The sequence below is a fragment of the Dipodomys merriami genome, unplaced genomic scaffold (assembly GCF_024711535.1).
Source record: "Dipodomys merriami isolate MVZ:Mamm:240054 unplaced genomic scaffold, mDipMer1.0.p SCAF_32, whole genome shotgun sequence".
NCBI classification, from domain to species: Eukaryota; Metazoa; Chordata; class Mammalia; order Rodentia; family Heteromyidae; genus Dipodomys; species Dipodomys merriami.
This window is the reverse complement of record NW_027204715.1, coordinates 15,568,135-15,591,964: the sequence shown is the minus strand read 5'-3', so window position 1 is coordinate 15,591,964 and position 23,830 is coordinate 15,568,135. Positions and strand designations below refer to the sequence as shown.

The window sequence follows — 23,830 nt, the reverse complement described above, 5'->3', positions numbered from 1 at the left end:
GAAATGAATAAGTGGTAGAGATCTAATCTTGAACAAAAGAAACAAGTGAAATCATGAGAGTCTCCTGATTTCAAGCCCCAATACTCCTGTCTCTGTCTGTCTCTCTGTCTCTTTCTGTCTTTCTCTTTGTCTCAGTCTCTGTCTATCTCTGTCTCTGTTTCTCTCTGTCTCTGCTTTCTCTCTCTCTCTCTCTCTCTCTCTCTCTCTCTCTCTCTCTCTCTCTCTCTCTCTCACACACACACACACACACACACACACACACACACACTCATCAAACAGAACAGGATCACTGTCTGGAGTGTGGTGTCACAGTGTAAGGTATAAGGTATAGTGTTCTTTAAGAGCAAGTCACCAACAAAGTGCAAAGCAGCAATTTCATTAAAATGAAGGGGCTGGGAAGTTGGCTCAGTGGTAGCGCGCTTGCCTTGCATGCCTGAGGCCCTGGGTTTGATTCCTCAGCACCACATAAGCAAAAAGAAAAAAGCCGGAAGTGGCGCTGTGGCTCAAGTGGTAGAGCACTAGCCTTGTGCTGAAGAGCTGAGGGACAGCACTCAGGCCCAGAGTTCAGGCCCCACGACCGGACCCCCAAAAAATAAATAAATAAAATGTAGTTGCACTACAAATAGTATATTGTGTTCTCAGAATAAAAAAGAGATGATTGAGGAATCTGAAATAACAATGTTAATAAACATAACTTTTGTACTGAATGGAGGGAGAGGGACTTGATCACAAAATAGTGACAATTAAATTTTATCAACGATGTCTCCTTTCCCAAATTCCCAAATCATTTTTCTCATTGCATGAGACTTTCTTATTTTAAATGTTTTTTATAACTGTTGAAAATTTTATATTAGTCTTCAAAATTTCTAAAATGTGCGTATTCAGATCAGTACATTGAATGGCACTATCATAACATATTATTAATATTGAAGACTGAAAGAAATGATTAGACTTTGGCTTAGGAAAATTTACTCATATGTAATACCTTAAGGTAAATGTACACAAACACAAATACATCACCTACCAGCCTATTTTTGTAAGTAGTCCACCTTACAAGTTATACTAGCATCCCAAATTTTTCCAAGAAAATCCCATAGCCCTTTATTTCTAAGATCTTCATAGTGAATACAAAAAATTACAATATACAATTCAGATTAACATGCAAATATTAAACATTTATTTATTAAACATTAGTTGTAATAGGAATGGAGTTCATTATCCAATTCCTCTCAGTCTAATTAGATGACTTATGTCTTTATACAGCCGCTGGACTACGAAAGTCGTCGACTTTACACTCTGAAGATTGAAGCAGAAAACACCCATGTGGATCCACGTTTTTATTACCTTGGACCATTCAAGGACACTACAATTGTGAAAATCTCAATAGAAGACGTGGATGAACCTCCTGTTTTCAGTAGATCATCCTATTTGTTTGAGGTTCATGAAGATATCGACGTGGGCACAATCATTGGTACTGTAATGGCACGGGACCCAGACTCTACTTCCAGCCCCATTAGGTAAGATATTCACATGTACATAAATGTACATCTTAAATAGTACATAAATTAGGACATTTTGTTTGATTTTTTAATCCAGCAAAGGATATGAGTTTCTCCATAAGTTTTATATAAATTTGGTGACGCTAACGCTTAAGGTAAAATTTTTCTGAATCTTTTGATGCAGGAATGTACAAGACACATACAATACTTGTTCTTGCGTCCTTTGGGCTGAAACCTAGTTTGTGTCATCTACTTGCCTCTCTGAAGTGTTTGCTACTCTCACTAGTAGAGTGCAAGGACACTCGGTTAGCTGTGCCTTTAAAGTACAATCAAATCTCTGTATCTGTGCCTGTGTTATTAAATATTTGAAGTTCAGAGAAATTTATACCACTGAAACAGGACACAATTCCAATGCAATAACCAACTTTCTTTATGATTTTAGATCTTCCATTTATGTTCTAACCATCACAGAAAGTTGATTTTTGTTTTAGTCTTTGTATTGTTTGGTTGTTGATTTATTTTTAGCTATTGCAAAAATTATCAGAATATTCCAGGAAGATAAAAATTACTCCAGCATTTTATTATATTTCTATGATGATATAAAAAATACTCTCATAGACACATAAAAACAAGAATTACTCAATGTTATCCTGTCTTTGATAAACCCTATATTAGGTATCAAAATGATATATAATACAATGCCTGTGATCAATGATTTTTTTCAATTTTTAAAGAAAATATAGATTTTACTTGATACAGGTATATAAAATTTTCTTATCTTAAAACTCACTATTTACAAAAAAGATCTTTAGTGAAAAATTATACATTTTATAATGATGTATGTGGTTAAGAAATTAATGATATTTGGAATATCATAAGTGAGGCTATGCATCACTATACATTGATAACCTACAACTTTGTTCAGAAATTTCTCATTAAATCCCAGCTATTGATTTTAAACTTTTGCATAGGTACTTGTAGTGATTCTTCATCAGAACCCTAAATAACAAAGCAAAAAAGAAACTCATTTATTAATTTTACTATAGGAAGATGCATACTATTTTGTGACCAGATACATCTTGACAGAATAAGCAATGATTTAAATAACAAAGACAATTATTTGCAAGATGAACTGGAAACTGCTCATATACATTGAAAAGGCTGAGTTGTGTGTCTTATATTCTGATGAAATAATCTGCCTTCTAGATTAGTGCTTGGCTGTTTCCTCTAGTTATTAATAATGTATCTGTCTTTCCATTTTACTGTTTTCTTTGCCTTCTCTGTTCAGATTTTCCTTAGATCGCCACACTGACCTGGATAGGATTTTTAACATACATTCTGGAAATGGATCACTTTATACATCAAAACCACTTGACCGTGAGCTATCTCAGTGGCACAACCTGACTGTTATTGCCGCAGAAATCAGTAAGATGGATTATATCTATCTATGCATATATCTATTATAGAGTTATATGATTATATTTGTGCTTATTTTTTATGTATTTTTAACAGACTTTAAGTCTTACATAAGAGTAATTTACAGTCGTTTCCCATAGAAATTATACTTTCTTCTTTATTATTTTTTTGGTGGGGGGGGAGTTGGTCGTGGGGCTTGAACTCTGGGCTTGGGCGTTGTCCCTGCACTCTTTAGCTCAAGGTGAGCGCTCTACAGCTTGAGCCACAGCGCGACTTCGGTTCTCTAGTAGTTTATTGGAGATAAGAGTCTCAGGGACTTTCCTTGCCCGGGCTGGCTTTGAACTGTGATCCTCAGATCTCAGCCTCCTGAGTAGCTAGGATTACAAGTGTGAGCCACCAGCACCAGGCTACAAATTATACTTTCTATTTAAAAATTTTAAATTCTTCTCAAACATCTATGCATTTTTAAAATATTTCCTTTATACCCCCAGTGATAGATTCATGTATTGTTAGCTCTGCTGTTTTGGGGGTTTTTATTCGGACTGAGAATTAAATTATCTTCTGAATATTGACAATTTTATTCTCTTCATAGTATAGGAGGTATCTACCAAATAAAGGTTTTACCTCCTCATTTTAAGAAGAATGTCAACATATCCTTAAACATTATTTTAGCTCAAAATAATCCTTCTACCCATACAACATAGTTAAAGATGGCTTTTTCTGCCACCCATCATTCTATATAAATCCAGACTTGCTATCAACTAACAAAAACAGCTCAACTTGGGTTCTGAAGATGATTTTGTGTATCAAGTAGAATCGGCAAGAAATACTGGGTATAAAAATTACTAAATCTTGGCAATCATGTAAGTATAGCTCCTACATTGTCTTTTAAAGATGAGGAAATCACAGTATAGGTAGGTAATACTAACTAACATTTATTGTTGAATGCCAGATATCCTTTTCAGTGTTACAAACTTAGTTTTCATCTTTTTCATTTTATTAACATCATTTAAATAAGAAAAGACAAAGACTTTAGAAATGAGTAACTTCCCCAAAGTTAAAATGGCTGAAGTAGTACACTAGGACTTTAAGCTCATAATTCAACTTCCAAATCTACACATGATTTACATATTTTAAACAACTGTAGGGGGCTGGGAAGGTGGCTTAGTGGTAGAGCACTTGCCTTGCATGCATGAGACCCTGGGTTCGATTCCTCAGCACCCCATAAGCAAAAAGAAAAAAGCTGGAAGTGGCGCTGTGGCTCAAGTGGTAGAGCTCTAGTCTTGAGCTGAAGAGCTGAGGGACAGCACCCAGGCCCAGAGTTCAGGTCCCACAACCGGACCCAGAAAACAAAAAACAAAAAACAAAAAAAAACCCAACTGGTAATGGCAGCCCAGGATAGAAATTCTGTTTTGATATTATTATTTGTGTTGTTTTTGTTGTTGTTGTTACTGCTGTTGTTATTGACAGTTTCTGGGGGTTGAATTCAGGCCCTCTTTTTGTTATAGTTGTTTATTATACTATCATCCTGATCTCTAAATCTACTTTAGTTGCAAAATATTTTGTCTGCACAGGATGGTATGCTTCATTTGTTGCATATACTATCAAATTAACATGTGAAATAATGTTACTTTTTTAAGGATTGTAAAATGGAACCCATTTTGGACTCCACAAAGAGACCTAGTCAAAAAAAATGTTGATAAAACTAAAAACCATCTCTCTCCAAGGCACGTGCAACAATTTAAAATTCTGTGATGGCAACAGCCAAGCCTTAAATCAAGCTAGTTTTCCTTTAAGTATTAGTATCTGAGCATCAGGTGGAATAACAAACTCTTGCACATGCAAAATTCTTGAGTGTTTGATTCCATAATGAAGCATCTATGGAACGGAGCAACTCAGCCTGTTTTTTGTTTTGTTTTGTTTTGTTTATAAAGAAGCATCCATTAAGGATGGAGTTCTGTTGACAACTTAAACTCATAAATTCCATATTGGAAGTACTAAGCTAACTCACCTACTGCTGAAGATCATGGTATCTAAGTAACTACACAAGATTTAGACCAAGTAATAATCCTATGTGTCTCAGAGACATTAACAAATCTAGGCTGCTCATTGGCAATCTATTCAACATGTCAAGATAAAACAATTCATTTATCTTTCTCACTTCATTTATGCTCTTTTATATAGGTTAATCTGAACCTATCCGGTCTTCTCATATGGGGATATAAATAGCAGTGTCTTTTAAGTCTAACTGCTAATTTAACTTTTCTTTTTCCCTAAAAAGGAAAGCTGTTATTTATTTGTGTCTTGGTCCAAGAATATTCAATCTGGACATTCCAGATTGTACATTCTGCTCAATTCAAGATTCTTATTCAAGCCCACTGAGCTGGGAATTGCATTTTCCATTTCAGATACTTTGAAAAATTTTAACTGCTAAAGCTAGTTGAAGTAATTATGATTCTGTAAAAAGCTAAGCCAATTACTTCTTCTTAAGAACTAAACCTATTTTTTGCCCTTAAATAAAATCAGCCTTTGGAACAACTGCTGGAAATGCCTACCTGCCAAAGCACGAGCAGTCAGGGTCCCATTATGCTGTTCTGGGGATTAAGTGCAATGTGGGGAGAGGGAAACGGCCTATACAGAGTTGCTTTAACCAGACTTTTAAACACTGGCTTTATGGCTAATGTGTCACACACAGGAAGGCTTGAACAGGACAGAATGACTTGTAAATGTACTCCTTACCAATGTGTTTCCAAGCCCTGCCTCTAACAGTTTAATTCTGCTTGCTTCACTAATACATCACCTCATGTGGCAAGTAATGTCTCCTGCAGATAATTATTTAGCACATTATACCATGCCATAATCTTCTTTTCCTTCTTTAAAATATATTTAACGGCCATGTGGAGGTGTTTAAAATAAAATCTAAAATTAAGGTCACAACTAGAGACTTAATAAGAAATTGGGGATTTTAGAAACTATTATTCTAAAACAACAACAACACAAACAGAGTTCCTTTAACTCAATCTTAGCGTGCACATCCATTGTAGTGCATGCAGGAACACCTTCATGAACAAAGAACTAAATATGCCCTAAATATGCACAAATGTCCATCGTTTGATATTCTGGGCTTTCAAGAAAATGGTTGAAGCTTTTCTCTGTTTGGGGGTAGAGGAAACCCTGTGGATTCATAGCCAGGACATAACCTTAGGACATATATTGTAAGAGCCTTTATTACAGTCATATTATTGCTACAGTATGATTTCTGTGAAGGATCTGAGGGAGACTGGGGTGGTAAATATAAGCCAGCTGCTATTCAGTATGATTCTTCCACCGAATGCTTTATATTTTTATTGATGCATAAGCTGCCACATATGTCAAGAAGCATAAATAAGTAAAGATTAGTGTAAGCACTGTGTTTAAACAGGTGACTCCAAGTCTGCTGTTTTTACAAAGTGCCCCTATCCCTGTGGATATAGCTTTGGATTTGAAGTGCCTGCAGTTATTTGGAAAGAGTATCTTCAGTATTGGGTCAAAGAAAGTCCTGACAATACAGTTTTTAACACAGGCAACTATTCTGCTCCTTTGGATTTCCGTAGCATAGTTAGAAAGTGAATGGCTTCCAACTAGATGTGTTCCTTATGTTAAGACTTCGTACCAGAAATAAATATTGTGAATATGTCCATTGACTACATCACTTCTCATTCTTTTCCTACTTTTTTTTCCCATAGAAAATAGTAACAAGGTAGTGATGACTCCAGGTAGCCCTATGGATCTTAACAGATGATCTGTAAATACTCAAGGTGGGAAGAGAATGACATTTTTCTTTCTCCTTCCTCACTCTCTGTCCTCACAGTGTACCCACATTCAGATCCATGTGAATTGTGGGAAAATGAATTGACACTTTTTAATGTGTAAATAGTTTATATGGATAAAAATAGCCTTAGTTCTTGAGTAATACCAGGGGAAATGGTAGTGCTATTAAAGATGATGTTAATGGAGAACAACACCCTGAATTACTCATCATCAATGTACACTTTGTAAGAACTTTTCATGCCTGAACTCTGCTAGTTTACCATATAACTGAGGGGTTAGCAGTTTTACTTTGATGCATATTGACTATACTGAGTCACTGGATTTTATTACAGGGTAATGTACTCACCAAAGACATATGAGTGAGTGACAGGCTTGTGGATCAAAGCAGCTCAGTTTCCCTCCAGGGCCTGAACTCTGAACCACCTGGTAAACTTACAGGTAGAGAACTTGCAGCTCTAGAGTGAAACACATGAAATTAGAGTTTGTCAATTAGCTTCGTGTTAGTTAACAAGACATAAGTAGACATAAAAGGATGTTGAAGAAAGGATGTATTTATTAGTCTCCTCTTCAAGACAGGAAGGGAAAGACAATGTATTCTGCATGGATTTAGAATTCTATTTGCCATATTTGGACTGTTGCAGTCTTGTAAAATGTCTGCCAAGAAATCAGTTCTTACATATTATTTTTAAAAGTATTGGCTTCATTAATTTACTAAAAATTCAGTTGAACAGGGGGACAAATTCTGTTTGAGCAATAACGTACATCTTATTGAGAATGAAAGCTTTTACATTTGTATTTAAAATTGCGTAGGAGATAGTTGCCCTAGTTCCTTAATCCTTAATTTATTTTAAACAATTTAAAACATTGTAATTTTTTTTAGTTGGTCATGGGGCTTGAACTCTGGGCCTGGGTGCTGTTCCTCAGCTATTCAGTTCAAGGTGCATGCTCTACCGCTTGAGCTACAGGGCCACTTTTTTTTCTGAGTGGTTTATTGGCGATAAGAGTCTCATGGACTTATGTGCCTAGACTGGCTTTGAAAGGCGATCCTCAGATCTCAGCCTCCTGAGTAGCTAAGATTACAGGCACGAGCCACCAGCGCCTGGCTAACATTGTAAAATTTAAATGAAAGAATGGTATAGAAGGAAAGTACAGACATACAAATTCAATTATGCTGTTTTATACTTTTTAAAAGATGTTGAGAAATAGCAGTCGTCATCATATGCCCAATAATAACTGTCTTCAGGACTCTTTAATCAGATGATACAATATATTTCTCTATTACATTTGCCCATTGTTTAGAAGAAAGACATACTTATTCGTGAGCATTTCCTATCTCAAGATGCCTCTATAAATTAAATGTAGTGAACAAAAAAATATTTTCCTAATGTTTTTCCTTCCTCTTTTTCTAGATAATCCCAAAGAGACTACTCGTGTGGCTGTTTTTGTTAGGATTTTAGATGTTAATGACAACGCCCCACAATTTGCTGTGTTCTATGACACTTTTGTATGTGAAAATGCCAGACCTGGACAGGTAAGCATCCAGTACATTGAAAACATGGGGCTATTTTTGCTTTGTATCAAGTACTTTTGAATCTTGAGAAGAATGAATGTGAATGAATAAGGAAAGCCTCACGTATATGTCTAATGGTGTTTTAAAAAGTGTTTTCAAAATTGAAAACATTTCAATACTATCATTTCAGTTTCAGGTTGCCTTTGTAAAGTTTGAATGCAAAGATAAAATTTTATTCCTGCTACAAAAGAGGTGGAGAAACAATTCTAAATTATAAAACTTTCAAAAATAAGAACAAAAACCAGTTCCTGATGCACCATTTAATATATATATAGCCAGGCGCTGGTGGCTCACGCCTGTAATCCTAGCTACTCAGGAGGCTGAGATCTGAGGATCGCGGTTCAAAGCCAGCCCGGGCAGGAGAGACCGTGAGACTCCTATCTCCAATAAACCACCAGAAAACCGGAAGTGGCGCTGTAGCTCAAGTGGTAGAGCGCTCGCCTTGAGCTGAAGAGCTGAGAGACAGCGCCCAGGCCCAGAGTTCAAGCCCCACGGCCGACAAAAAAAAAAAAAAAAAAAATATATATATATATAGATAGATAGATAGATAGATAGATAACTGCTAATATAATGGAAAGTAAGGGCTCATAGGAACCCAAGGACACATGCAGGATACCATTGACATATTCAAATAATATATGAATATATGCAAATATCTTTTGAAATGGGACAGCAGAATGTGCTCTTTATCGACTTATACATGCCTTTCATCATTATAGCCACACATAAAGTGCCTAATGACTCAGTTCTAGTTCTTTAAAATATTCTTTCTACACTAGCTTTGTTTGTAATTATTTAAATCTTTCCCTCAGTGGGCTCATTTTGTTGTTTGAAAATCTCCAGCATGTATGGCTGAAGGAAATGTTCTTAATTGGTTTGAGTGCTATCTTCACAGAAGGAAGCTGCATGTTATAAATAATAATTGGGAATTGACTGGGTTTTATTAAAGAAGGAAAGCAATTGAGAAACTGAATTGTGCTTTGACATCATTTGATGCTTTTGTAAACATCAATGTCAGTGTTATATTTTATGCAAATTATATTATGCAATAGCTCAAATTCTTCCTTTTGAGCATTCTAATAAGATTTCAATAGCCTATTGTTTGAAATGGTAAAATTGCTGCAATTGAATTCCTTCTTTTCCACTTCAAAGTGTAATGGAAATACTTAATTTGGGATATTAAAATGACTTAGCTGCTTCTACCTTTCTTCTTAATGAAACCAAGTCTACTCTACAAAAAAGATTCCAAATAGTCCATTCACTAGTATCTCAGTGTGATATCAGTTAAAAATCTTTCCTCTAAGAGATAAATTTACCACTTTGCTACTTCTGCATGCATTCTTCCCTCTATGATTATTCAGTTTTGATTTTCTTTTTAGAACATTCCAGTCATCAATATAAAATATATTAAAATGTATTAAACCAATATTTAAAAAATACAAAATAGATCATTTTATGCCTTTCTTCCTTGTAACTAGCTCAGCAATATCTTTAGACTCTCTGGACAAGGCAAACATTCAAAATAAGGGTGAAATTAATTTAAAAATAGCTTCTCTTGAACAAATTGACAGGGAAATATTGGTTGCATGGTCATCTGTTTCCCATGTTAGTCATTTTTAATTAGACCAGTTTGTTAGATTTTGGTCTCACTGCCTAAAAAGAAAAAGTCTTACACAAGACTATTAGGCAGAAACGATAAAATTTTAGGTTATGACATTTAAGCAGCCAAATATCAAGGTATTTATCTGATAAGCTTATTCAAGGAGTCCTTCCTGAAGTTTGCCTGACAGTTTTGTCTCCTCTTCTAAATATTTTAATTCTTAATAGAGCTCCTCATCCAAGCAGTACTCTTGCAAATTATGTGCTCCTTAAATATTACTTAGAACAATAACAAAAAGTGTGGAACAATTCTACTCTTTTAGTGCGTAGAGAAATGGAAAAGAAAGAAAACAAATTACTACTGTCTCCTCCATATTCCTTGGTCTTCCTCTCACTCATTTTAAGGATAGAAGTTTTTTATTCTCTTAGAAAAGATGTCGAGTTCCAACAGTGTAATATTAAATTCCTTTTTTGTGCAGAGCACAGACCACTTCACTTCTCATCTTTTTCATCTTAGAGAGACAGGAGACCCCATTTGCTTATCTTAGGCTCATACTTTTGGCTGATAAGAAAATATTTTAACGTATTTTTCATGACTAGGGTAATATAATAGAATTTGAATCTCAAAGAACACTTCTCAAAGGAGATATGAACTAGTAGCCTATAGGGAAACATTTCCAAACCCTTATGGATCAAAAAATACCCTTGCATATATTCCATAGGACATTGTTCAGTTATTTTTGGCACAATCAGAAAAGGGGTTGGTTTTTACAAGAAGGGACATATTTCTTTTAATGTTCTTAAATATCTTTAAGTTCTACAGAGTTGCCATTTAGTCAAGCAGTGTATGAATACAATGCACCTTGATCGATGTCACTCTCTTAAACATGCTCACCTGTCTTTGACCCACACTTTCATTTACTTCCCTAATTTTGTGATATATATATAAATAATTCTTAACTTCATTCTGCCCTACTTTTCCCCTCTGTCTTCCTATCCTCCTTTCCTTGAGCTTATCCCCCTTCTACAAGTACCCATTTCCAGGAGCTTGTTTTGTTCTAAAAAAGAAATAGTATTACTTTAGCTTTCCATAGAGCCTATTATATTTCAGTTAATTTGTAACAACTTGCATACCACCTAAAGTGTTTTTTTTTAATGTTGTCAAGGTGATAGGTAGTAATTACATTCTTGTCTAACTTGTTAGCTTTTCCCCCATTTTTTTTTGTATTTTTTTTAATTGTGAAAATACCGTACAGAAGGGTTACAATTACATGGGCAAGATAATGAGTACATTTCTTATCAAGCATTTTTGCCTCCTCCTTTGCTTCCCCTTCCCATCCCTTCTCATACCCCTCCTACCCCACCTCACGCAATCCTCACCCCCCCCCACCAAAGTTGTAAAGTTCATTTTTCAACATAACAACTGGTATATCTCATAGTTGCAATGGGTCCAACTGTATCTCTATTGTGGAGGGGAAGGGAAAGTGTTTGTTTTTTAATATAGATTTATAGGCACATATTATCTACCACAAATGAGGGAAAATATGCAACCTCTGTTTCTCTTGAGTTTAGCTTACTTTACTTAATATATTTTTCTAATGTTTCCATTTCCCAATGAATGGTACAATATTATTATTTCTAATGGATTAGTAAAATTCCATTTTATATATATACATATATATATATATATATATAATATTTTCTTGACCCATTCATCCATTGAAAGGCATAGGTCTTAAGTCTATATCTTGGCTATGGTGATAGTGGTTTTACTTCAATCATGTTTGTGTTCTAATGGATAAATAATCCAAAATAGAATTTCTGTATCCTAAAGTAGTGCTATTTTAATTTTATTTTTATTTTTTGGAGAATCTCCATGATGGTTTTTGGAGTTGTTGAACAAGCTTACATTCCCGCCAATAGTATAGTAGTTTCCTTTTGGCAAAATTTAAGCAGCCTTTGTTATTGTTTGTTTGTTTTTGTTTTTGTTTTGAAAATGGACCTTCCAATTAGAAACAGAAACTAATCTTCCCACAGGAAAGATTAAAAGTTATTAACCATGGTGTTTACTCCTTTTCTAATTTTAAATGTGAAAATAAAAATGCACTCATTATTTCATATTGTTTAATATTATTATCAGTAAAATACTTCTTGAGAAAACAAGCTAATTATAATGATAGTTTACCTAAGGACATAAAATATAGAAAATTTTTATTCCTTTTTCAAATGCTCAGATGGAATATTTGATACTTTCCTTTGTTTCTTAATTATTTTACTTGAACTGTGTTAAAAGGAATTGCTTCCAATAGAAATACAACAGTGAGTGTGCACACAGAGAGCCATGGGAAATGCCATTGTCTGTTTCTTGTGGTCTTCACCTCAATTCCATTGCAACTTTTTATTGCACATTTACCAAAACATGGCTGTTATGATTTTTAATACATGATTAGAAAAAAAGGAAATATTTAGGGATGAAGAATGAGAAAGATATTGAAAGGTAGTCATTTAAAAATGAATTACCGGGCTGGGAAGATAGCTCAGTGGTAGAGAGCTTGCCTTGCATGCATGAGGCCATGGATTCTATTCCTCAGCACCACATAAGCAGAAAAAGCTGGAAGTAAAGCACTAACCTTGAGCTGAAGAGCTCAGGGACAGCCCCCAGGCCCAGAATTCAGGCCCCATGACCAGGAAAAAAAAAAAAAGTATAGATTATAAATTCTGCGATACGCATGGAACTTTTGGGATTATATAATTTTCTCTCTTCTGCAGCTCATCCAGACAATAAGTGCAGTAGACAAAGATGATCCCCTTGGCGGACAGAAATTTTTCTTCAGTTTAGCTGCTGTCAATCCAAACTTCACAGTACAGGATAATGAAGGTAAGCTTTAAAATTTACTCATTTGAATTAACAGGACCTTAACTGTAAATTCCCGCAAAGTGACCAGTACAATGTACATATCAAGTTGCTGATGTAAGTGAAAAAACTTGTTTTGACCAGTTTTGGTTATGTGTTTAGTGCTAATTTCACAATAATAAGGTGTCTTTTGACAAGTCTTTAGGAAAAGTTTCTACTATGAAATGAATAGAAGTAATAAGTTTATTAACAAGAAAAGCTAAGGTATGTTGATATATAAATGGCTAAATAGGTTTTAAAGGCAGCAGATTCACTAAAGCCATGTATGCATAAAATAATTCAAAGACAATCCAAAGTAGTCAAATTCATTTTTTAAAATTAAACTATAGTCTTTATTCATATCTCACTAGTTTTTATGTGCATTCTGTTTATTTCCTTTGGTGCTTAGTTCTATGAAACATTATCACATGTTTAGATTTTTTTATTGTGAAAATATTGCACAGAGGGGTTACAATTACATGGGCAAGATAATGAGTACATTTCTTATCAAGAATTGTAGCCTCTTCCTTTGTTTCCCCTTCCCATCCCATCCTCCGACCACCACCCCCACCTAACCATCCTCCCTCCCACACCAAAGTTGTAAAGTTTGTTTTCGACATAACGACTTGTACGTCTCATTGTTGCAATGGGTCCACCTGTATCCCTATTTAAATGATTTGTTTTTTCCCTTCCCCTCCAAAAATTATAACAACATCAAATACAGTGAAAGCAGGGGTTATACTGTGGGAGAAGGACATACAAAGCAACAAAGAAATAATCTTGTTAGAAACAATCACATGAAAGAAAAAAAACATTTGAATACATACCTTAGGATTCATTTCCCTAACATCAACTTAACTGACCTTTTCTGCTTGACTCAGACATATACTAGTTATTGCAAATAAGGGAAACTATGGGAAATATGTTTCTTTGGGCCTGGCTTACTTCACTTAATATAATTTTTCCAAGTCTTTCCATTTCCTAACAAATGGGGCAATGTCATTCTTTCTGATGGAGGCATAGAATTCCATTGTGTATATATACCACATTTTCTTGATCCATTCATCTACTGAGGGGCACCTGGGTTGGTTCCATATCTTAGCTATAATAAATAATGCTGCAATAAACATAGTCATGCTGGTAGCTTTAGTGTAGTCTGGTTTATGAACATTTGGGTAAATGCCCCAAAGTGGGATTTCGGGGTCATAGGGGAGCTCTATGTGGAGTCTTTTGAAGAAACTCCATACTGCTTTCCAAAGTGGTTGAACAAGTTTACACTCCCACCTACAATGCAGTAAGGTTCCTTCTGTCCACATCCTCCCCAGCATCTATTCTTATTAGAGCTCTTGATTATAGCCATTCTAACTGGAGTGAGCAGGTATCTCAATGTTGTTTTGATTTGCATTTCTTTTATAGCTAGAGAGGTTGAATATTTCTTTTTTTTTTTTTTATTTGTGAACATACTGTACAGAGGGGTTACAATTACATGGGCAGGATAATGCGTACATTTCTTACCAAGCATTGCAGCCTCCTCCTTTTGTTTACCCTTCACGTCCCTTCCCAGTCTCCCCCCTCCCCCCCAATCTCAATCCTTCTCCTTCCCCCCCATCCCCCCCCCCCCCCGCACCGACGTTGTAAAGCTCGTTTTGGACATGACAACTTGTACTTCTCATTGTTGCAACAGGTCCACCTGTATCCTTAAACAACTGGTTTTTCCCCATCTCCTCCTCAAGTTATACTGACATCAAATAAAGTGAAAGCAGGGGTTATACTGTGGGGGAGGGACATACAAAGCAACAAAGAGATAATCTTATAAATGCATTAGAAACACATGCATGAAAGAAAAAAAAAACATTAAATGTTTTCTAAAATAGACCACATTTTAGGCCACAAAGCAAACTTGTCTAAACTCAGAAACATTGAAGTTATACCTTGCATTCTCTCTGACCACAAGGGAATAAAATTAGAACTCAACACCAAAAGCCACCAAAGAAAGTCCGGTATCACATGGAGGCTGAACACCACACTGCTGAACCAAGAGTGGGTCATGGAAGAGATTAGAAAGGAAATTCAAATGTTCATGCTATTCAACAAAAATGAACACACAAATTACCAGCTCCTCTGGGACACAGCAAAGGCAGTACTCAGAGGCAAATTTATAGCTCTGAGCATTTCTTCATGTGTCTATTGGCCATCCTTTTTTCCTCTTCAGAGAAATTTCTCTGTAAGTCTTTAGCCCACTTATCTATTGGGCAGTTGTTTCTTGGAAGATTGTTGTAGGGGGATTTAATTTTTTGAGTTCCAGGTATATTTTATTTTATTTTTTTATTTTTATTTTTGTGTCTGGTCATGGGGCCTGAACTCTGGGCCTGGGTGCAATCCCTCAGTTCTTCAGCTCAAGGCTAGCACTCTACCACTTCAGCCACAGCACCACTTCCAGCTTTTTTCTTTTTGCTTACGTGGTGCTGAGGAATCAAACCCAGGGCCTCATACGTGGAAGGCAAGCGCTCGACCACTGAGCCACCTTCCCAGCCCATTCAGGTATATTTTAGATATGAGACCCTTGTCTGTTGTATGGCTAGTGAAGATCTTCTCCCAGTCAGTGGGCTTTTTATTGATCTTGCTAGCTATGTCCTTTGCCATGCAGAAGCTCTGCAATTTATGCAATCCCATTTGTCCAATCTTTCTTTGATTTGTTGTGTTTCTGGGTCTCTATTAAGAAAATTTCTGCCTGTGCCAAGGAGACCTAGGGTTTCTCCTATTTCATGCTGTAATGTTTTCAGAGTGTCTGCTTTGACTCTGAGGTCTTTGATCCATTTGGAGTTGATTCTGGTGCAGGGTGATATATAAGGATCTAGATTTAGTTTTCTACAATTAGTTAACCAATATTGCAAGCACCATTTACAGAAGAGGCAGTCTTTCTTCCATTCTATTTAGCTCCCTTATCAAAGATTAGATGGCTATAGGTCTGTAAGTTCATTTTTGGGTTTTCAATTCTATTCCATTGGTCCGGAGGTCTGCTCTTGTGCCAGTACCAAGCTGTTTTGATTACTATGGCTTTGTAGTAGAGTTTGAAATTTGGTATTGATATTCCTCCAGCACTGTTCTTTCTGTGGAGGATCGTTTTTGCTATTCGGGGTATTTTATTGTTCCATATGAATTTTTGGATTGACTCTTCTATTTCCTTGAAGAATGAGGTTGGAATTTTGATAGGTATTGCATTGAATCTGTAGATAGCTTTGGGAAGTATTGCCATTTTCACGATGTTAATCTTTCCAATCCAGGAGCATGGAGCTTTTGCCACTTACTAAGTTCTGTTTTGATTTCCTTTTTCAAGTTTTTAAAGTTTTCATCATAGAGGTCCTTCACTTCTTTGGTTAAGTTAATTCCTAGGTATTTTATTTTTTGTGTGACTATTAGGAATGGAGTTGCTTTCCTAATTTCAGCCACACTTTACTCATTGTTGGCATACAGAAATGCCATTGATTTTTGAGGATTAATTTTATACCCTGCTACTTTGCCTAAGTTTTGAGTAATTTGGGAGTGGAGTCTATGGGATTCTTTAAATACAAGATCATGTCATCTGCAAGGAGGAAGAGTTTTACTTCTTCTTTCCCTATTTGGATCCCCTTTATGTTTGCATCTTGTCTTATTGCTGTAGCTAGGCATTCTAATACTAGATTGAAGAGAAGTGGAGAGAGTGGACATCCTTGTTCCATGAGTTAAGAGTTAATGGCTTTAGTTTTTCACCATTAAGTATAATGCTGGCTGTAGGTTTGTCATATACACCCTTTATTGTATTGAGGAATGTTCCATGGATTCCTAATTTTTCCAGAACCTTCATCATAAATGAGTGTTGGATCTTGTCAAATGCTTTTTCTGCATCTATTGAGATAACCATGTGGTTCTTATCCTTGCTCCTTTTGATGTGATGAATTATGTTAGTTGATTTGCGTATATTGGACCAGGTTTGCATTCCTGAAATGAATCCTGTTTGATCGTGGTGTATGATTTTTTGGATGAATTGTTGAAGTCAATTGGCCAGAATTTTGTTGAGAAATTTTGCATCAATGTTCATCAAAGAAATGCGTCTCTAGTTTTCTCTCTTTGATGAGTCCCTGCCTGGTTTTGGGATGAGGGTTATGATGGCTTCATAGAATGTGTTCGGTAGTGAACTTTCTCTTTCAATTTCATTGAAGAGTTGGAGAAGTATTGGTGTGAGCTCTGCTTTGAAGGCCTTGTAGAATTCCACTGTAAAGCCATCTGGTCCTGGGCTTTCCTTAGATGGGAGGTCTCTTATTGCTGTTTCTATTTCAATGCTTGATATGGGCCTGTTAAGATGGTTTAACTCATCTTACTTTAGCTTCGGCATGTCCATATTTGCAGGGAAAAAGCCCATTTCTGCCAAGTTCTCAAACTTATTAGCATAAAGGTTTGAGAACTATTCCCTTATACTGTTCCAAATCTTCGTTGTTTCTGTGGGGATGTTTCCATTCTCATCTCTGAGTTCATTTATGTGGGTGTGTTCTCTTCTTTTTCTGGTAAGATTTGCTAATGGTCTGTCAATTTTGTTAATTTTTTCGAAGAACCAACTCTTTGTTTTGTTGTTCTTTCTATGTTTTTTTTTTTTGGATTCTAATTCATTTAATTCTGATTTAATTTTAATTATTTCTTTCAATCTACTGGATTGGGGTTTATCTTGCTGCTCTTTTTAAAAGAGGCTCAGATGTCTCATTAAATTGTTTGTTTCAGATTTCTCCAATTTGTTGATGTAGGAACTCAGAGCTATGAACTTGCCTCTGAGTACTGCCTTTGCCGTGTGCTCATTTTTGTTAAATATCATGAACATTTGAATTTCCTTTCTAATCTCTTCCATGACCCACTGGTGATTCAGCAGTGTGTTGTTAAGCCTCCATGTGTGACAGGACTCTTTGGTGGCTTTTGGTGTTGAGTTCTAATTTTATTCCCTTGTGGTCTGAGAGAATGTAAGGTATAACTTCAATGTTTCTGAATTTGGACGTTTGCTTTGTGGCCTAAAATGTGGTCTGTTTTGGAAAATGTTCCATGTACTGCTGAGAAAACGTGTATTCTGATGCTGCTGGGTGAAATATTCGGTAGATGTCTGTTAAATCTCGTTGATCTATGCAGTTGTTTAGATCTGCAGTTTCTCTGTTGAGTTTTTGCCGAGTTGATCTATCTAGTGGGGAAAGTGGTATGTTAAAGTCCCCAACAATTGGATCTAGGTGGGATTTGAGGGAAAGTAGTGTTTCTTGGATAAATGTGGGTGCTCCATTGTTTGGCAAATAGATATTTAGAACTGTAATATCCTCCTGAAGGAGAGATCCCTTTTTTACTATGTAGCCACCTTCTTTATCTCTTCTCACTAATTTTAATTTGAAGTCTATTTTATATGATATTAGGATTGCAATTCCCACCTGTTTATGGGTGCAATTTGCTTGGTAGATTTTGTTCCAGCCTTTCACATTGAAAATGTGTTTGTTTTTATGGACAAGATGTGACTCCTGAAGGCAGCAGATAGAAGGATCTTGCTTTTTAATCCAACTAGACAGTCTATGTCACTTAATTGGGGAGTTAAGTCTTTTAATGTTGAGAGATAGGACTGAGGTATTTGGGAGTTCCTGCCATTTTACCCACCTTCTTGGGGGCTTCAGCAACTGGATTCTTCCTATGGTTCTTGGACTCTCAGTTTTGGTGCAGTTTCTTGGCCTTTATTGTAGTCTTGTTGGTTTTCTATGTGTAGGACATCTTTTTTTTTTTGTAGGGCTGGTTTGGTGGAGATATATTGCTTCAATTTTTCTTTGCTATGGAAGGTTTTTATTTGACCTTCGGTTGTGAAGGAGAGTTTAGCTGGGTACAGTATTCTTGGTTGATAGTTGTCTGTCTTTAGGGCATGGCATACATCATTCCAGGCTCTTCTTGCTTTGATTATCTCCGCTGAGAAATCTGAGGTGATTCTAATTGGTTTCACTTTACAGGTGATTGATCTTTTCTCCTCGACAGCTTTAAGGATTTTTTTCCTTGGTCTGAATTGATCCTGTATGGATTATAATGTGATGGTGGGATGTGCTATTCTGGTCTGGTCTATTTGGAGTTCTAAAAGCTTCTTGTATCTGAATAGGCCTATCTTTTTGCATGTTTGGGAAGTTCTCTGCTAGGATCCTGTTAAACAAATTTCCTAGACCATTAACTGCTGTCTCTAGGTGCTCTTCTGCCGCGGACTGGGTTCTGTCAGGACAACGGAGGATACCTAGGGGAGGAACCTGGAATAGGATGGGGAGATGGCAAACAGACAACTCACACACATTAGGAGTGGATGCTGAGTGCTGAGTGTGATTTAATGCAAAGGATAACAAACTTTTATAGCAAAAAGTCTCCATAAGAAAGGGCAAAAGGTTACACAATCTTGCTACAGGGCTTCATTCTTGGGTGGTCACCAGCTGGTCGCCTGAAAGGGCAAAAGTTTACACAATCTTGCTGCACGGCTTCATTCTTGGGTGGTCACCAGCTGGTCGCCTGAAAGGCACTTGTTTCTGGCTTATCTCTAAGAAATATAATGGGTTTCGACGTTTGTCACCATCTAACCATTACCTTATTTATATAGAGGCCTTAACTGTCCCATAAGATCTTTTCTGTTCCTTCTTTAATAGTAAGGTCACGGAGGCCTAGATCTAGCAAGTCTCTTAGTAAATGAAAGAGAGTAACAGGAAGTTCTTTCTCCTAAGTAGTTATCTCTGCAGTTGCCATACATTCTTTCTGTTCTAGCCGCACCTATAGCTTTTTGTAAATCTCTTACAATTCCTTCTCCTGGAGTGACTTCGTGAAACCCCCAAAACTTTTATATTTGCTTATGACTTGTCTACTAGCCTTCATAAGAGGGGTTTCAGGGTAGTACTTAACTCTGGTGAGTTAGTCATATTTTTAAGACACTCATCAGATATTGGAGTCGTCAACACTCTTAAGAGCTTTGAATAAGAGAACGTTGACAATGAGTAAGTACGATGAACAGCAGAAACAGTAAAAGATTAATAGGCACTCTTATGAGGAGAAGAAAGAAAGAAACACATCTTTCCCAGGGGTTTGCCAGCCTTTTTCCAGGAGTAGGCCTCTTAAAAGCCCTATTATCCTAGGTAGACTTCAGTGAAGTCCCAAAACTTGGAGATAGGTTTCTGTAAAGCCCCATTCTCTGAGGTAGACTTCGGTGAAGTCCCAAAACTCAGAGATAGGTCTCTGAAGCCCCTATCTTGGTCTGATAGATGATTTCCCATGCTAAGCAGACTCCACTGGAGTCGGCGTGGCACTCTTCTACACCCATTATCCTCAGATTAGGCCTTCTGATGGTGTCTTCCAAGTGTTGAATCGATCTATCATATTTCTTGGATTTGTCTTGGATGCTTGTCTCTTCTTTCTCTATAATATCTAGGCTATTTTCAATTCCTGAAATTCGATCTTCTGCATGGTCTAACCTACTATCAAGACTTTCTACTTTTTTTTTATTTCTTTTCCTTCTAGTTGGTTGGCTTTGATGGCTTCAAAGTCTTTGTTGGAGCTTTGTTTTAGATCTTGTATGAACTTCTTTTCTTCCTTAATTTGATGTTCAGTGTTTATTCTCAAATCGCTTAGTTGATTGGTTATGGTTTCCTTGGACTCCCATTCCTTCTGTTGGGTTCCATTCAGCACTCCGTTTGTGGTCTCCCTCACTTCTTTCAGCTCTCTGTTTATGGATTCCATGAATGCCTTTAGTGATCTTTCTGTATTCTCATCCTGCTCTCTCAATTCCTGTATTACTCTTTGATTAGCTTCTTCATGTTCATGCAGTTCCTGCAGTTCTCTTTGAGTGTTCTCAGCCTGCTCACGCCATTCCTGACTGTCTGATCTCAGCCTGCTCATGCCATTCCTTTATTTCTCTTTGAGTGTTCTCAAGCTGCTCATGCAATTCCTGTATCAATCTTTGAGTAGCTTCCTCACACTCATGATATTCCTGTATTAATCTTTGTTTTGCCTCCACTCTCCCTATCATGCTCATACAGAGTCCTTTGCAGGTTTTCAATTGTTGCATTTACCATGTTTACCAGTAGTGTTTGTAGTGCTTTTTGGGAGCTCTCCTCTGGATTATTCATTATCTTTTCTGTCCCCTGATTATCACGAGTGGGAGTTGAGATACCCAGACTTGCCATTTTTCTTGTGTTTTTCCAGGTTGCTCTGCCCATTTGGGATGAAAGTAACACCAGTTTTGTGCTAGCACACTATTTTAAGGCAAGCATCAACCAAAGTCTGTAGTTGCACAGTCAAAAGTCTGCAGATACAATCTAGTTCAACAGATATATCTATTTCAAATTCATTTTTAAGAAGATTCAGCCCAAGAAAAGATAGACTGACATCCCTTGTAATACTAAAATTTTATATCCTTGACATTGTTTCTTATATTTGAATACAGAAAAACATTTTCAATAAAAATTCTGTGGAATGGTTAAGTATCTATTTATTTACTTTGATGAAACTGGAGTTTGAACACAGGTCTAACCCTTGAGTCTAACTCTTTGCCTCTGGTTCTGCATTTGTCTGGATGCTTTTAGAGATTGTTGCTGGTAAACCTCTCTACCTAGACTAGTTTTGAGCTGCCATTCTAGAACACTCATTCTCCAGAGTACCTAGGATTAAAATCATGGGTCACACTGTCCAGTTTGAAAATGATTATGATTCTTTTTAACAATTTAAAGTTTTATTTCTTGATGCATATTTATCACTGACAAGTATGTTATTAGAAATATCTTAGGCTAGCCCAGCACCAGTGGCAGATGCCTGTAGTCCTAGCTACTCAGGAGGCTGAGATCTGAGGATTGTGGTTCAAATCCAGCCCAGGCAGGAAAGTCTTTGAGACTCTTATCTTCAAATAAGGACCAGGAAATCGAAAGTGGCGCTGTGGCTCAAGTGATAGAGAGCTAACTTTGAGCTGAAGAGCCCAAAGATAGTGCCCAGACCCAGAGTTCAAGCCCCACAACTGACAACAACAACAACAAAATAGTATGCTTAGTACTTTTTATGTTACATAGATCACCTTAGCTCATACTTATTAAAAGGTATGTTGGATTTGGAAAGATTGCAGAAAATGCATTTGTAAGTAAGCCTATGTTCACTTAGGTCTTGATGCATGAAAAGACATATTGTCAGGGCAAGCTGCTCTAACCCCTTTAAGTGATTTCTAAGCACAAGAATATAGTTTAATATAGTAGATTATCTTACTTTGAGACAACTCTTGTTTTTATACTCATCTTGTACCAACTGCATAATTCAAAGGGAGAATACCCACTGATGGCATCTCTTACTGTATTTAAATTAAAATTGAACATATTGCCTATGACCCTAGACATCTAAAGTTACTGGGATTAGAAACATTTATGTGTAGCATTCAAAATACAAAATACCAAGTTAAATGTGAATTTGAAATAAACAGTATCAAAGATTTCAGTATTCTGAACCTGGAAAAACAACCAACAACAACAACAACAAAAACAGAATTTAAGTGGGAGCTGCCCTTCAATAAGGCATTTGCAAGATTGAGTAGACAAGACTGATTTAATAGATCCTGTTTCTAGGTGTATTTTTATTTGCTTTTGGTTCCTGTGAAACCCAGTACTGAATAATAAAATGTGATGTAGAACTGAAATAGTGCTGTCTTAACCTACCATTTCACAGTTACATTTTTTTACATTACAAATAATTCACAATTCTGTATGTTACTTACTTGAATGTCACATTAAATAATGCATCATTAAAGTGTGGCAAAACATTTTATCTCTGCCTAAATACATGATTTTCTGTTATTGGATGTATCAAAATGACAAAAACTTCAATATGTTTAATTTCCCTGAGAGAATATCTATGCTTATTTATGTGCTTAACTTAAATTTCTTGAATTCTGTGGCATCATTCCTTTTCATTATCAATATATTCCTACTGTGATAGGTTAATGCTTGTATCAAAAATTTCTTAATCTGAAATATTTAATTACATAATTTGAATTATAGTGTTTAGAACAGAACTTCATTAGTTTCTCCAACACACAAAAATACTACAAAATAAGGAATGAGAGGTTGTAAGAAGTTTAAAAAGCTAGGCAAGAATATTCTAAATTCTACCATATGTGTACTAATATTTATCTTAGGGTGATTCAAAGTGAGATAAATATGTCATAATATTTCTTGAAAGTATATATTTAAAAAGTATTCATGTATTTCAGTTTTGTCTTCTAAACTTATTCTTTAGCTTTTGTAGTTGACTGATGGTGTCAACTTGTCATTCATCACTTAGAAGATGATTCGTGTTCAATCACAAAACCAGCAAGAGATTGTCACCAGCAGGAGATTTTCTGTTCTGACATGTACATATCCCTGTGGTGACTAGGGTAAACAAGACAAAATTAATTTTTTGTCAATAATAAATAAACATAATATTTATTTAGCATTTCTGTAAATGATTATTTTCAGTATTAAGAAATTTATTTTATTTATTTAATGATTATTTGCTTGTTAATTAATTAATAAATACAATAACTTACTATTAACAGGTTAAAGAAAAAGAGTGGCAGGGGCTTGGAAGGTGGCTCAGTGGTAGAGCGCTTGCCTTGCATGCATGAGGCCCTGGGTTTGATTCCTCAGCACCACATAAGCAAAAAGAAAAAAGCCGGAAGTGGTGCTGTGGCTCAAGTGGTAGAGTGCTAGCCTTGAGCTGAAGAGCTGAGGGACAGTGTCCAGGCCCAGAGTTCAGGCCCCACAACCGGACCCCCCCCAAAAAAAGAAAAAACAATGGCAATACAATATTCTGTGGATATTTGGAAGTTTGAATACTTTCTTTTCTTTAGAACTTTATTAGGTATTCTACAAAAGATATTCCAAATCTCCTACCAATACTTTCTTATATCCATAACTTAAAGCTATATGTTGATTTTATTGGTCAGAAACTGTCATTAAACCATGTCAAATAATTGACTTACTATTATTATTATTGTTATTATTATTATTATAT

General features: G+C 36.1%; 1 protein-coding gene across 7 annotated transcripts in view; it reads left to right on the top strand.

Annotated features, from left to right (window-relative positions):
* LOC138841502 (cadherin-10) overlaps positions 1–23,830 on the top strand; it is a 168,353-nt gene that overhangs the window by 134,318 nt on the left and 10,205 nt on the right. For all 7 annotated transcript variants that reach the window (XM_070042231.1, XM_070042230.1, XM_070042227.1 and 4 more), the window contains exons 7-10: positions 1,264–1,517; positions 2,788–2,924; positions 8,135–8,256; positions 12,664–12,772. In XM_070042231.1, the coding sequence (XP_069898332.1) occupies positions 1,264–1,517; positions 2,788–2,924; positions 8,135–8,256; positions 12,664–12,772 (622 nt within the window). The remainder of the gene's footprint in view (positions 1–1,263; positions 1,518–2,787; positions 2,925–8,134; positions 8,257–12,663; positions 12,773–23,830) is intronic.